The following is a 16078-nucleotide window of genomic DNA, read 5'->3' on the forward strand; positions in this document are numbered from 1 at the left end:
TTCGCATTCCACTTTTGGAGTATATGGTTTGTGTTGCCCCTATACCTATGTGCTCCTATTGCAATCTACTGTAACTTTACATTGCTTGCATTACTTCCTTTTGCTAATACTGCATATTTTTGGTATTGTGTACATATATCTTGTGTATATTTGGCATCCTCATACTGAGGGTACTCACTGAGATACTTTTGGCATATTGTCATAAAAATAAAGTACATTTATTTTTAGTATATCTGTGTATTGTGTTTTCTTTTGATATTGTGCATATGACACCAGTGGTATAGTAGGAGCTTTGCATGTCTCCTAGTTCAGCCTAAGCTGCTCTGATTTTTTTTATTACATTAAAAGAACACAGATATGTACTAAACGAAACAAAGATTAAACTATGTTATACTTAGGTGTTCAAATGAGATAAAGAACTGAAATTGACTTATAGCTTTCTGGACTCCTCGGGCAGAGGGGGACTCCAACCCCCAGGATACTTTGCTGCTGCTGCCGCCCTTCACCACCTCAGCAATGCAGATGCTATTTAGCGTGCTGTGCACCGCGCCACAGTTCTTTCTGGACTCCTGGGGCAAAGGGGGACTCCAACCCCTAGGATACTTTGCTGCTGCTGCCGACCTTCACCGCCTCAGCAATGCCGACGCTATTTAGCGTGCCGCGCACCACGCCGCAGATCTTTCTGGCCTCCTGGGGCAGAGGGGGACTCCAACCCCCAGGATACTTTGTTGCTGCTGCCGCCCTTCACTGCCTCAGCAACGCAGACGCTATTTAGCATGCCGCGCACCATGCCCCAGTTCTTTCTGGACTCCTGGGGCAGAGGGGGACTCCAACCCCCAGGATACTTTGTTGCTGCTGCTGCTGCCCTTCACCGCCTCAGCAACGCGGACGCTATTTAGCGTGCCGTGCACCGCGCTGCGCGGGACTTGCCCGGCCAAGGGCAGGCCCGTCTGCGCCCGTCAGAGTCCCTGGGCCTTTGTCAGTTGGACCCCCGCCAATTTCTGAGGATGTTCCAAGCCCCAACCAAAGAACTCATTATAGCAGATCTTTTGTGTCCTTTCCTGAAAATGTCATGCCTTCTTTTTCCTATGCAGAACTGAAATGGGACACCACTTTAGTATTTTGTCGGAGCCCACATATGAATAATGACAACTATATTTATATGTGTAACGTCCCTTCTTTACCTACAAACACTCACTCATTAATAAGGTCTCGCATTGGATACGCCATGATAGAGGCTGTGGCTCAATTATCCATGCTGATATTTTATCGGCTGAACGCTTAAGCGGTCCATTTGGTGACCGGGACACCATAAGACTTAATCTTACAAATCCCCACTTGGTAACGGGCCTTTTGCATATGGAAGCACGTAATCATATGAGGAAGGAAACTGCCATTTTTCTTAGTGACACCTGTCCCGTTGCTGGCAACATGAGGCAGAATTTTCCATCAACCACGACCACTTTGGCATTGAGTAGTGTTACAGGACATCATACCTCCAACGGATTAACATCTGGCCTGGCCACTATGAATGATATGGGATCCGCTTCTAAAGGCCACAATGTATGTGAACTTGATTTCCAGGGGGCCACCCAAGATATTGACTGACTACGTCCTTCTAGACCCCGCAACTTTACCACCAGCACTGGTTCATCGGCCTTAACACTTTTAAAAAATCCATTAAGCCTAGGAGTTGCACCTTTATGGAAGCCACAAACTGTTTTCATCAACAATACCAAAACTGCACTTTCTGTTGAGCATGTTAATAGTTATCATCCAGATGATACATGTTGCAAATTTAACTGTTTCAATGCCCATTCAACTGCGAAGCTTTTGTCCTGGAATTTGTCTGGTATCAACAGCAAACTAGCTGACACTGAATGGGGGGTATATGTTGATAACTTCAACATTTACATGTTTCAGGAGACATGGGCAACGCATAGCATGTATAGGCAGGGGTTTTGTTCCTTTTTCAAAAAAGCTATGCCGTCTTCAGCAGGTAGGGCAGCAGGGGGTCTATGTACCTGGGTAAAAATGACAGAGGTGGGCGGAGTAAATGCGCTATATGTAGATTCTCCCAATATCTTGGTATAGTTGAACAGCCAAATTCAGGCATTCCTGTCCTGTGTATAAATATCTATAATAGACCGGGCCCTTCTAATCAACAGTCAGCGAATATAGAGCTCTTGAATACTATAATTTTAGATCTCCGCCCAAAATATCATATTGTCATAGCAGGGGATTTTAATGCAGCAATTGAACCTAATTATGCTTTCATCGAGGTTACGCAGACCGAAGATGATATATGGAATATTCCCCCTTATTTAATCCAGCCAAATCAATCTAACTTCTGCATCAGGGCTCTGCACATAATGGACCTTATGATACTCTATGATCTTTGTCCTGGTAATGGTCGTTTTCCAGCTGACAGCCCTGCTAGACCAACCTTTTTTAGGGGGTCATACAGCAGTACTTTGGACTTTATTCTTTTTGATCTAAGGGTCTGGCACTATATAGTAGATGTGAAAGTGGGCAACCCGCACACTAGTGACCATGCGCCTCTCCAAATTGCATATGACAGAACCTTTCTAGCAGGAGCTGGCACTCTGAAGCTGTCCAGCAACTGGCGTACGGTAAGATGGGATTCCTTTCAGAGATCCAACAAGCTACGGGACAAATTGCGTGCATTAGTTTCTAGACATCAGCTTTTTGATGACCATTTTATATTAACCTCGCTCGAAGTCATGTCTCTCCATTTGGATCTCTTTGCCACTCTTAAGGAGTTGTTTTCCAAATCTGTTAGGACTCCAACTAATTCTTCTTCTCATCCTAGCAGTAAGTGGTTTGATAAGAGATGCAGAGAGTCCAAAAGCACCTTGATAAGGCGTTAAGAACAAAAGATAGGGAAGGAATTGTTAATGCAAGGCGAAACTATGTTTCCATATGCAGGACGTGCAAACTTGAGTATGAAGAGGGGCTATGGAGTGAAGGGCCCACGATTCCAAAACGCTTCTGGCTTCTGGTTGCTTGCAGTGAACAAAATCAAGCACTCAAGCCAGAGTGTCACATCGCCCCTGAAGTTTGGCTTTCTCACTTTAAGGAGCTGTATGGTTCCCCATCTGACTGTGACGCCATTAGCTCTGGAGAGATGTCATCATCACAATCATCAGTGATTTCTTTGCCCCCTTTTCATTAAAAGAAACTGAGTTGGCTATCATCGCTCAAAAAGCAGGGAAGGCCCCAGGGCCTGATGGGATGCCTTCAGATATGTATAAAGCGGACTTGAACAACTGGAGTCCGTATGTAAATAGGATCTCCAATGCTGTTTTGATCAACAGGTCCTATCCTGATTCATGGAAGGAGGCAATTATTGTGCCCATATATAAGAAAGGGGAGAGAGGTTCACCAGGGAATTATAGACCCATAAGCCTCTTAGATAATTTACAAAAAATATTCTGTTACCAGCTACTAAACAGGCTGAAAATATGGATAGCGGACAATCAAGTACTAAGCCACCTCCAGGCGGGTTTCAGAGACGAGGTCAGCACAATCAACCAGGTCTTCCGCTTTATTTCCATAAAATGGAAAACTGTTGAAGTGGATTCAGGCCACCTTTTTGTGGCATTTGTAGACCTGAAATATTCTTTCGACCTTGTTCCACGCCATAAATTGTGGGAAGTCATGAGCATTGTAGGGGTTCCTTGTTCTATGTTAAATATAATTAGAGATCTTTATACTGGCAATTGTGCCAGAATTCAATGGGGACCGGAAGGTGAATTAACCTCAGAGTTTCCCACAAATTGTGGCGTGAGGCAGGGCAGTGTACTTGCTCCCACGCTGTTCCTCTTATTTATCAATGCATGGATCCCCTACCTCTTGTAATGTTCTAGCGATGCCCCCAAATTGGGAGGGCAAAAGATTCCATGTCTCCTATTTGCTGATGACACTTTGCTAATATCCCAAACAGGTATAGGTCTCTCAAAATTGCTCTCGAGGTTTATGGACTTCTGTAAAGATCATGGTTTAGAAATCAATTCATTAAAAACCAAATATATGGTGTTTGGGGATAAAAAGCACAAGATGAGGAGACCTAGCCGCTTAGAGGGTGCCATATTGGAAAGAGTGGGTACTTTTGATTATTTGGGTCTAAAATTAGAAGACTCACACAAATGGCATGCCCACCTCCAGAAATCAACAATGTGCTGGAAACAAAGGGCGGGTGGTATTGTGAGATTTGCAGCCAGATCCCCCAGATTTGCTTTGACCCCTGCCTTAGAAATATACAAATCTCAAGCAAGGGGGGGGCTCTATATGGAGCTGAGTTGTGGGGCCAGTGCAATCTGGAGGATCTGGCAAGAGTGGAAAACTCGTTCTCAAAGATACTGTTAAGAGTTCCTTCAAGTACCCCATCCTTGCCTATCCGAATGGACTTAAATCTTTTCCCAATTAATCAGATTGCCGCCCTAAGGCCATTGTTGTTCTGGATTCGTCTTTGATCATTAGACGCTCTTATCCCATATAGACTTGGGTTGACCAACTTGGTGGGCACCACCTCTGTTACATGAATTAAGTGGTGTACTTATGTAGAATGTCCTTTTTTCGCCTTGGTTTGGGGACTTATTGGAAGGACCCTTCTTCTATTCCTAAAAATGCTACTCAGATTTTGAAGGACGCATTTTGGCTTAATGTTCAAACTTTGCAATTGGCTGAAGTTTCGCTCTCCTCTATGACTGGTAGTTTTCTACAAACCAAATGCCATTATGAGTTCGAGCATTACATGGACGTAATACTTTCTCCATTTTCACGCGCCTTGTATACTAGATTTAGAATAGGGTCTCTTCCTCTGCATACCCTTACTATAAATGGTCCAATACAAACAACAGGTCCAAGTCATGTCCGATGAGCTGTGAGAATGAAGAATCTGTGATCCATGTCCTCTTCCAATGTCCTGCATATCGCAAACAGAGGGCCCTTTGGATTATCCCCCTATGTAAACAAATGGGTTTTAGGAACTGTTTACCTGCTCTGAGAGTACTTAAGTCAGATCCATCTGTGCAAATCGCGTATTCTTTGGCAACTATTTTTGAATCTAGCTGGCATTTTAGACTTGCGATTTTAAAGAATAAAATTTAGTTATAGTTACTAGAAGCAGGCATAGCAGATTATAGTCGTGAAATACAATGTATGGATTGCAGTATTTTATTCATTATCCAGCTGATGCTGTACGCCTCTTTATATTTTTATATTTATGGAAATTTTTAGGCACTGCATCTTGCTGTTTTAAATTTGTTGATTTTAGGCTACTATTTTAAACTTCAATACTTTTATTCTTATTTTTATCTTCTTGATTGTTTTGTATCATACTTTTATGGTATATTTTTACTGAAATAAAGTGATGATGATGATGATGACTTATAGTTTTTGAACTATCTGTAACTTGTGCCACCATCTTGCATTGCTTATGACCTCACAAATTACATCACTTGTGACATGTTATACAGCATCAATTATGACATCTCTGATGACATTTCAAATGACTTCATTGATGATCTCACTGATGACATTATACAATCATGGTAAATGGTTCTGTAGGCTTTCTGAACTTCAACTACTTAAAAAAGCTACACCTATGGTCAACTTTGAATCACCAATCAAGTGAGCAGGAACACATTCTTTGCCACATTGTTTATACATAAAATACATGCTAACTCATCCACATTTGGTCGACGGTGCCCTCTTTTTACTGGTATTCACCCACCTAACAAAAATAAATGTTTCTATGTACTTTAACAGGCTCAAACTTGTACACCCTCCAAAAAACGTTTGTTCTCTGTTCATCTTAATGGGATCACTCTCTTAATTATTTCACATGACCCACAGTAAAGAAGGTGACAGGTATGCATTAGCCACTGATAGGACACCTTCAGCTGGGCCTCATGGAGAACCCTCCATAGTTTGGTAAAATACAATACACACATTCCTGAGATTAGCACAATGGCGTACAGCCCGAGAGTCATACTTACATTCGCACTGTGAGTTAAACCATCTCTAAGACTGTCACCCCTACATTATTATACAATATTGACAAATCTGAACTTTCCAAAAATCTTCAGTGAAGTTCTAGAAATAAACATCCACACCTTATAAATGTCCTATTAGAATGTGTCTATAGCACCATATAACAACTATCTACATGAGCATATGCCCAGAACACCTCTGGTGGGTAACACAACACAAATAAAAGCTTTGGCTTTTCACACATTTATTTATTTGTGACATGTGTTGGCGTTAAGTCTTAATCCACTTTGAAACATTCCTTTGCAACCCACATTAGGTGCACTGGGCCTTTATATAGTTTAACATGGAATTCAGCAACAAGCTTGCAGGAGGTAATGAACATTTCCTACACTATTCTACACCCCTGACTTCGATATGAAGATATAGGCTAAGCTGTGCATAAAGTATGTGATATCTCAAGTGCATTGAAGTGTCCAATTTTTATAAGACGTTTGAAAGAAAGTGTTAAATTTAGTATACAAATGTTTGTAACCCAGGAGATGTACAGAGAAATAAAAATAACTTTCCACAGTTTCCTCAACTCTATGCATATCTATTAAATACAGCATTAAGAATATGCACTCAAAAGGCTAGGGAAGTAGGTTATAATAAGAAATGTATGAATCCATACATATTCACACATACATTATGATATTCGTAGTTCATGCATGCTTGTGACAGGAATGCATGTAAATATTTGATCAGTCATAAAATACAACAATGCATAGGTGTAAGCTAAACGTGTCAACTTTTACTAACCTTTTCCTTCCCTTTGTGAGAAATGTTTTTTCATCTGCTCAAGTAAAGTGGCAGTTATGATTGAAAAGCTGAGGATGACTCCATGTAGGCTGCCTGCTGCTTCTCTGCTGATGAGAGGTGCACTAAGATAAATGTTCTTTCCTTAACAGACAACGAATATATTTTCATGGACTTGGACCAAAAGATCAGCAAATATTTCCCCAAAGAATGGAAGAAAGAGCCAAGTAAAGTAAGGCCACCTTTGTCAAGATATTGATTGGGAAGTGGTAGGAAGCAAAAGTTACAACATTTTTCTAGTACCACAGCACTGATCAATCACGGACATTCAACAGTAGTTCTTAGTGATAGAATGTTCTCGTTTTTATTGTTTTTATATTTGAAATCCCCTATATAGACCGTCTTTTGTGCATTTAAAGTAGTGTAGAAATAGTTTTAGATTTGATTTTTTTCGTCCAATTGATTATCAGATTTTATTTTCACGCATTAGGACTGAGAAAGAAAATGTTGGGGTATTAACCACATTATTTTCCCAATTTGCTTCACAGTTTAAGCTTCACTTTCTAAACTCCATTTCAGACAATTAACACAATCTAAAGGTCTAGATTTTTGTAACTAAGACCTTTACGTTCTTCAATCTAAAAGCATGAGGAATAAAGGAAATATTCACTTCATGTATATCATTCTGAAGCCTAGTGTGACCTTAATTGCCAAGAATATATTGTGCAAAAGAAACCTTTATGCTCATACCTCTTTTAGCGTAGCTCGACTAACTTCAGATAGAATGTTTTGTGCTAGCATTAACATTGCCCTCACCGTAGTTTAATAAGTAAATATCACAGAAAAACAGTAACTGATATATTAAGTTTTGCTGTTTGATGTAAGCAACCTCCTGCCTCCCATCTCTGTCACGCTGACTTTCGTTAAACACTATGAAGACCTGAATAGAGCTAGGGTAATACATTTGCCTCGAGTACACATTTTAGTTCAGTAAAAAAAAGAGGTAGCGAGTGATTTTCTTTTCAAAACACATTTAGGTCTGACTGCAGTGCTTGTTTGATGACATTGCATGTTGCATGTTTACATTTTCCATTTAAAGTTTCCGCTAGTGACTGGAAAACAAAGTAGTGTGCCTCCATGATCAGCCCTGTTAAGTACCACTCATCAGGGGTCAGACTAACGCATTTTAGTACTGGTGTCCTCATCACTGCAATAGTCATGCTCTGTGAATGTATGATTATGAGGCACTAGTAGAACAATTAACAAGCAGCTTGGGCTCACTGTTAGGCTATTTGCTGTCCTGCTGCCTTCCCATAGGCAGTACATTAACCAAGACAATGAATTTACTTGGCTGCACCACCTGCAGCTGCGGCCTGTCCTTTGGGGCTGAGGTGCCCATCCCCCCCCCAATCTTTTTCACCTCAAGAAGAGTGTCTGTCAGGCTGAGCAAAGGTCAGCCTGACTGGCACTCTTCATTTTCAGATCAGGCATCCAGGAGCTAGGCATGTAATATTTGCACAGGTTACTAGCTGCCTGAGATGAACTTTGCTGGCCTGAAGGCTAGGAAAGGTGCCTTGAGGCCCTCCCCCTCATGAGGAGGGGAAATGTCACCAATTGCTTTGAACCTGGGCACTTCAGTTTTAATCCCTGAAATACTCAGGGCCGAATGTCAAGCAGTGACACCTCGTCACAGAGTGGTATTGGGTCAGCAGTCTCATTGACCCCACCGCACACTGTGACGAGTTGGGACTGCTGGCTTCCCTAGTTGGTTGACCTTAGGTTAACCAGTGAGGGAAGGCAGCAGTCCCAACTCTCCTGGGACGTGCGAGGCAGAGCTGAAGGTTAACTGTGTTTGTGTGTGTGTTTTTTAAATGAATGTTGGTGCATGTGTGTATGTTTAAATATTTCATGAGTGTTGTAAATGGATGCGTGTGTGCGCGTGTGTTTGAATGAATGAGTGTGCTTGTGTGGCCCGCCTGCCTCCTCCTTCCTAAATATACCGGCCGCCACTGACCACCTGTTTATTTACAATTAGCTATTTCTTCTTGACCAGTTCACTTCCAGAACATAAGGGAGCAGTAACTATTTTAAAATGTTTTAATTTGCTTGATTCTAAAAATATCATCACGACAAACCAAACACTACCTAAAGGGAGTAGGAAAGAGAAAAAGGTTTCATGGCGATAGAGTAAGTGGATGTTTTGGGTTGAATCAGTGTTTCTGTGACTGAGAGCTAGGTGCTTTACTCCAATTTACAATTTTTACTCTACTGTTAGAGAGAGGATTGAAGACAAATCATGACCTTGACGGAGGGGTTTCCTCCATCACAAGTGTGACGGATATCCAGTAGGCCGTATTAGGATCCCATTATATTCTATGGGGATCATAATACAGCAGACGGGATATCTGTCACTTTTGTGATGAAGGAAACCCTCTCCGTCAAGGTCGTAACAAGGCCCAAAGCGATGTTTGTCTAGTCAAACTCTAGTTTTTTTCGAAGACATGCACTGCATATTTTAGTTTGACAAGGAGGGGCGCGTAGAATCTGTGATAGTGTAAGTTTGGCTTTAGGATAGTTTGAAGCAGGGAACTGGTGTTTTCCAAAATAGTTTCAACTCTCCTATATTCTAGAAGTGAACGGATCAAGAAGCAATAACAAGACAGGTAATCATGCTTTGGATAGGTTTTAAATGTTGTGGTCTGAATTATGTAACAGTAAATACTTTTACTGAAGCAATATTTAAAAAAATATTTTTGTTATCTGTTGTTGTGTTTCAAGTTCTAGTGAAACACTATGTCATAAAATTATGCAATACACATTTCGAACTGATGAAAGCATTACAAAAGTCTAATGTTAATGAAAACCAATTAAGGTAAGTTTTGATTATAAGAGGGCATGGATGATATCCTTCTTTGGATGCTTAAAAGTAAGGTAATGACGAGTGATTTTGGACTCTTGACAGTATATGTGATTCTTTCAAAATGAAATAAGGTGTGATTTTTATTTTACTGTTTGAAAAGTATGCAAGTATGTTTCCTGGGTCAGGTTATATGTGTTTATTAGCAGACAAAGAGTGTTGTGCACATAAATTCACCAAAAAGTCAAGTGTTAATATCACAAAAAGGACTGTGAATTTGTGAATGTGATCATGTACATAAGCTCCTATAGGGAATGTGTTAATTAGCCCGGCTGTAACCTTTTGATGCTATCTATCTATCTATCTATCTATCTATCTATCTATCTATCTATCTATCTATCTATCTATCTATCTATCTATCAATCTATCCTGAACAAACAAAAGTTACAGGGATGTTATAGTTTGGAAATAGAATTTAAAAAACCTTGGAAATTCCCTGAAAAAACAAAGGTTACAGGGACGTTATAGTTAGGTTCAAATTTTACATGTACAAAACCATAGAAATCCAGCAGTTATTTTATAGTTATACGTATTTCAAGAAACTATAATGTGTGCCCTAAGGTATCTATAACTCGTGTGTCCCCCCCCATGAACAGTCATCTCATCATTAATTTTATTGCAAATGTTGCAATGATATCAATGATTTAAAAAAAGATGAAAGGAGTGATGGAATTTGTGGGGTAATTAGCAGTGCATGGTGAGAGCGCGTTACCTTAGGGCATGAGTTGTAGTTTCTTGAGCTAGGCTAAGGAGGGGGTTCAGGGCGACCCACCTCTTATTTTTTGGTCTAGCTAGGGAGGTGATGGTCCTCAGGGCCATTAATGGCTTTGGGAGGGGTGCTGCACACCCCACTTCAATCAAATTTTGGTTTAGCTTGGTCTGGGGAGGCTGCGGTCCCCAGGGCCGAGAGCAGCCATGGGGAAGGGGCCACGTGCACCCCTCCTCAAAATGCATAATTAATTATGCCCCCTGGGCCTGACCCATCCTATGGGTCAACTTTAAACAAGCGTGGGAGACTGCTCATTTTTTTCCCCAAGATACACAGATCCTCTGAGATGGTCTTGGGGAAAAACGGGTTCAGGGTACCCCTAACTTCCTCTTTTTTAAAAACTTTTTTTCCGGGATTGGCTTAGTCAGAGTCCTAAAATGGCTGCCAACACTTCCTGGTTGAAGTGCTGGCATCCAATCAGATCTCAGCATGAGGTCTGTCAGATCCACAGAGGGTCCGCATCCCTAGATTTACAATTTTGTTTTTTCTTTAATTACTTAAAAACTACTGAAACAAACCAAGAGCTATCTTTCTGCCATATTTTGTTTAATTCCGTCCAGTAGTTCAGGCTGTGGTCATGTCTAAAATCACTATAGGAAATTGGGAATTGATGGGGAGAATGCATTTGGTACCCCCCTTTTTTTTTGACCCCCACTTGACGAATCACCCCCAAACGTTTCTAAACAGCAGCAGAAGTGAGTGGCAAACTAGTTTTGAAAATTTCGTGAAGATTCATCAAGTGCCGCTAACGTTATTGGCAAAACAAAACAGTGCCATATCCCAATGAACATAGAATGCTCGTACTCTGAGGGATGATAATATCACAAAGTTTATTTGAAAGGCTGACACATTTCTACTTCTGTCTTTGTCAAAGCCAAGCTGTAACAGTGGAAAAGAAACCCCATTTCACTTAAAAACATGATAACACCATAAACATAATAGACAGACTGTGAAATGACGTTCTGCTTCAAAGAGAAATCATAATATCATGTCTACACATACTGCAATAGTTGGTTACAAGAAAAGGATGAAATATATTCATTCAATGTTGCAATATCACAAAAGGATTTGTATTGAACCCTACTGCGCTATAACGTCATGTACTCACTAGCCGTGCATCAAGTTAAAAATAACACGCATAATGTGAAGAGAGATGCAATGTAATTGACAAATGTTCCAAAGCTTCCATAGCAAAGCCAACTGGCTAAAAAACATCACAAAAAAACAAATCATCTTGATCGCATATGCCGCAATACATGTCATCTTAACAAAAATAAAAATATCATAAATAAAAATATAATAAATAAAAAATAACGCTTCACAATTGGTAGTAGACCAGGGTGACTCGTAGCTTATTCAAAATCCTTCCTTTGTGCAGCAGTTTTAAAAGCAGTGCAAAGTTATTTGTACATCCAGCAGCTTTCATGCAAAAATAAAAGCGTCAAGATAACTCTAATGATTAAGGTACTTGCTAGAGAGAGATGGGAGTTTTGTCTAGTGGCATTTTTGACACATCTAAGGTAGTGCAGATGGTTAATATGCCTGCTGCAAAGAACTGTATCATGCAAAGAACAGTATTTTATATGCATAGCACAGTGGGTTACTGATTCTGTCACAGAGATCCTTTTGGTTCTGTGCAGTTCATAATTTGCAGTTGTAATCTAGCACAGTGAACTACGAACTGCCATCAAACAGCTGCATGCAAACTGCATGGCACAAATTAGAAAGTTATGTTTTTTCCCAGCCTTTCATTATGCTTATGCTGCTAAAAAAGTTTTGATTGCGTAGAAATACATTGTTATTATTAAAGTCAACGCTAACCACTGTGTTATGTTCTGACTCTTGGGTTTGTGCTTTCCAGACCAAGCACACTTAAAAAACGCTTACCATTGTGAATGACATGTGAATCCTACACCTTGCAGTCCCCTGTAAAGTGCTCCGACATGCTACACTGGTATGAGAGGTTCTATAAAACAAGACAAATTAATTACATGTGACAGAAAGGCTATAGAGAGATGAGAGGCACTTCGGGGTTTACTTCCTTTCCTCACCACATATTTATCTGAAAAAGCTTTCTCAAATCTTATGAACCTAAAAAAAAGAACAGAAATCACGTGGGAAATGTAGAATCTGGCCTGAGTATTGAGCTTTTCTAAATAAAACCAAACTTCGAAAAGTTAGTTGCTGAGATGCAGCACCAACCTTCCCATTAATTTTTTAAAAATGTTTGCATATCTTTTTCAACATGAAATAATTATATCTTTAGTAAGTCAAGTAGTTGTTTAGCGTGTACTTGTTGGTGCATTTTGTGTGGATTACTGTTTTAATGTTTGAAACTTACATTGTACAAATTGCTTGGGTGTCCCAAGCTTCCAGTTGTTATTCTGTGAGGGCCCTCAGGAGTCAAAAGGTTGAGAACCACTAATGTAAGAGAATAAATGTTCTATGATAAATGGTAAAACCATATAACTCCCTAAATCAGTATGTGTATAATAACATAATTTAAAGTGCCCTAGCCAAGTGGCTGGCCCCTAATGATTTGACATATTAAAGCAAAATGTGAAGCAGGAAAAAAAAAACATAATAATAATAATTACCATTACATGCCCATAATCATAATTATCAATGGGCAATCCACAAGCCCTAACATATTAACGATATGGGTGTCCATGATAGCAGTAGAATGGAATATCATGGGCACAAAGTTCAAAAAAAGCTAAACAAAACGATAACCATACCACAAACTTTTCACAGAATATGGTTTTCCAAATGAATACCATAGAGAATTTCCAAATATGTCACAGGGTCAACAATGTTCAAATGCAGGCTACAATACAGAACTTCTTGCTTGATGTGGGCTTGTCAGTCAGCTCTCATCGTCCCCAAATATAACCCCTTCGCTGCCAGGCCTTTTCCCCCTCCTGTGCCGAGCCTTTTTTTTGGCTATTTGGGGCAGTTCGCGCTTAGGCCCTCATAACTTTTTGTTCACATAAGCTACCCACGCCAAATTTGCGTCCTTTTTTCTAACATCCTAGGGATTCTAGAGGTACCCCGACGTTGTGGGTTCCCCAGAAGGAGGCCAAGAAATTAGCCAAAATACAGTGAAAATATAGGTTTTTTAAAAAAGAAAATGAGAAAAAGGGGCTGCAGAAGAAGGCTTGTGGTTTTTTTCCCTGAAAATGGCATCAACAAAGGGTTTGCGGTGCTAAAATCACCAGCTTCCAAGCTTTCAGGAACAGGCAGACGTGAATCAGAAAATCGAATTTAGCAACACAATTTTGGCATTTTACTGGGACACACCCCATTTTTACGATTTTTTGGTGCTTTCAGCCTCCTTCCAGTCAGTGACAGAAATGGGCGTGAAACCAATGCTGGATCCCAGAAACCGAACCATTTCTGAAAAGTAGACAAAATTCTAAATTCAGCAAGGGGTAATTAGTGTAGATCCTACAAGGGTTTCCTACAGAAAATAACAACTGAAAAAAAGAAATATTGAAATTGAGGTGAAAAAAACAGCAATTTTTCTCTACGTTTTACTCTGTAACTTTTTCCTGCAATGTCAGATTTTTGAAAGCAATATAACATTATGGGCCTCATTCTGACCCTGGCGGACGGCGGAGGCCGTCCGCCAGGGTACCGCCGCTGAATGACCGCACCGCGGTCAAAAGACCACGGCGGCCATTCAGACATTTCCTCTGGGCCGGCGGGCGCTCTCCAAAAGAGCACCCGCCGGCCCAGAGGAAATGCCCCTGCAACGAGGACGCCGGCTCAGAATTGAGCCGGCGTAGTTGCAGGGGTGCGACGGGTGCAGTTGCACCCGTCGCGTATTTCAGTGTCTGCTTAGCAGACACTGAAATACTTTTCGGGGCCCTCTTACGGGGGCCCCTGCCGTGCCCATGCCATTGGCATGGGCACGGCAGGGGCCCCCAGGAGCCCCGCGGCAACCCCTACCGCCATCCTGTTCCTGGCGGGCGAACCGCCAGGAACAGGATGGCGGTAGGGGGTGTCAGAATCCCCCATGGCGGCGCAGCAAGCTGCGCCGCCATGGGGGATTCTAAGGGCAGCGGTAAACCGGCGGGAGACCGCCGGTTTGCCTCTTCTGACCGCGGCCGAACCGCCGCGGTCAGAATGCCCTGCGGGGCACCGCCGGCCTGTCGGCGGTGCTCCCGCCGACCCTGGCCCCGGCGGTCTTAGACTGCCGGGGTCAGAATGACCCCCTATGTCTGCTGGACTCTTCTGGTGCGGGGATATATAGGGCTTGTAGGTTCATCAAGAACTCTAGGTACCTAGAGCCAATAAATGAGCTGCACCCTGCTGTGGGTTTTCATTCTATACCGGGTATACAACAAATCATTTGCTGAAATATAAAGAGTAAAAAATAGCTATCAGGAAAACCTTTGTATTTCCAAAATGGGCACAAGATAAGGTGTTGAGGAGCAGTGGTTATTTGCACATCTCTGAATTCCGGGGTGCCCATACTAGCATGTGAATTACAGGGCATTTCTCAAATAGACGTCTTTTTTACACACTCTCTTATATTTGGAAGGAAAACATTTAGAGAAAGACAAGGGGCAATAACACTTGTTTTGCTATTCTATGTTCCCCAAGTCTCCCGATAAAAATGATACCTCACTTGTGTGGGTAGGCCTAGCGCCCGCAACAGGAAATGCCCCAAAACACAACGTGGACACATCCCATTTTTTTACAGAAAACAGAGGTGTTTTTTGCAAAGTGCCTACCTGTAGATTTTGGCCTCTAGCTCAGCCGGCACCTAGGGAAACCTACCAAACCTGTGCATTTTTGAAAACTAGAGACCTAGGGAAATCCAAGATGGGGTGACTTGTGGGGCTCTGACCAGGTTCTGTTACCCAGAATCCTTTGCAAACCTCAAAATTTGGCTAAAAAACCCTTTTTCCTCACATTTCGGTGACGTAAAGTTCTGGAATCTGAGAGGAGCCACAAATTTCCTTCCACCCAGCGTTCCCCCAAGTCTCGCGATAAAAATGATACCGCACTTGTGTGTGTAGGCCTAGCGCCCGCGACAGGAAATACCCCAAAACACAACGTGGACACATCCCATTATTTGACAGAAAACAGGTGTTTTTTGCAAAGTGCCTACCTGTAGATTTTGGCCTCTAGCTCAGCCGGCACCTAGGGAAACCTACCAAACCTGTGCATTTTTTAAACCTAGAGACCTAGGGGAATCCAAGATGGGGTGACTTGTGGGGCTCTGACCAGGTTCTGTTACCCAGAATCCTTTGCAAACCTCAAAATTTGGCTAAATAAACACATTTTCCTCACATTTTGCTGACAGAAAGTTCTGGAATCTGAGAGGAGCCACACATTTCCTTCCACCCAGCGTTCCCCCAGGTCTCCCGATAAAAGATACCTCACTTGGGTGGGTGGGCCAGGTGCCTGCAACAAAATAAGGCCAAAAACTTGTAGAGATAGAGTGGATAGCACAGCGAGTTGATAAGGACATATTCTTCTTTTATACATCTTTAGGCTGACTCTGCTTTGGGGACTCACACAAGTGAGGTGTAATTTTACTTGGGAGACTGAGGGGAACGCTCGGGAGT

General features: G+C 41.7%; 1 protein-coding gene across 3 annotated transcripts in view; it reads left to right on the plus strand.

The window, feature by feature from the left end:
* The window catches only part of LOC138296086 (FERM domain-containing protein 6-like), a 1138137-nt gene that overhangs the window by 243769 nt on the left and 878290 nt on the right, over positions 1-16078 (plus strand). For all 3 annotated transcript variants that reach the window (XM_069234915.1, XM_069234916.1, XM_069234917.1), the window contains exon 3: positions 6966-7045. In XM_069234915.1, coding sequence (XP_069091016.1) covers positions 6966-7045 — 80 coding nt within the window. The remainder of the gene's footprint in view (positions 1-6965; positions 7046-16078) is intronic.

Source organism: Pleurodeles waltl, chromosome 5 (assembly GCF_031143425.1).
Source record: "Pleurodeles waltl isolate 20211129_DDA chromosome 5, aPleWal1.hap1.20221129, whole genome shotgun sequence".
Taxonomy (NCBI): Eukaryota; Metazoa; Chordata; class Amphibia; order Caudata; family Salamandridae; genus Pleurodeles; species Pleurodeles waltl.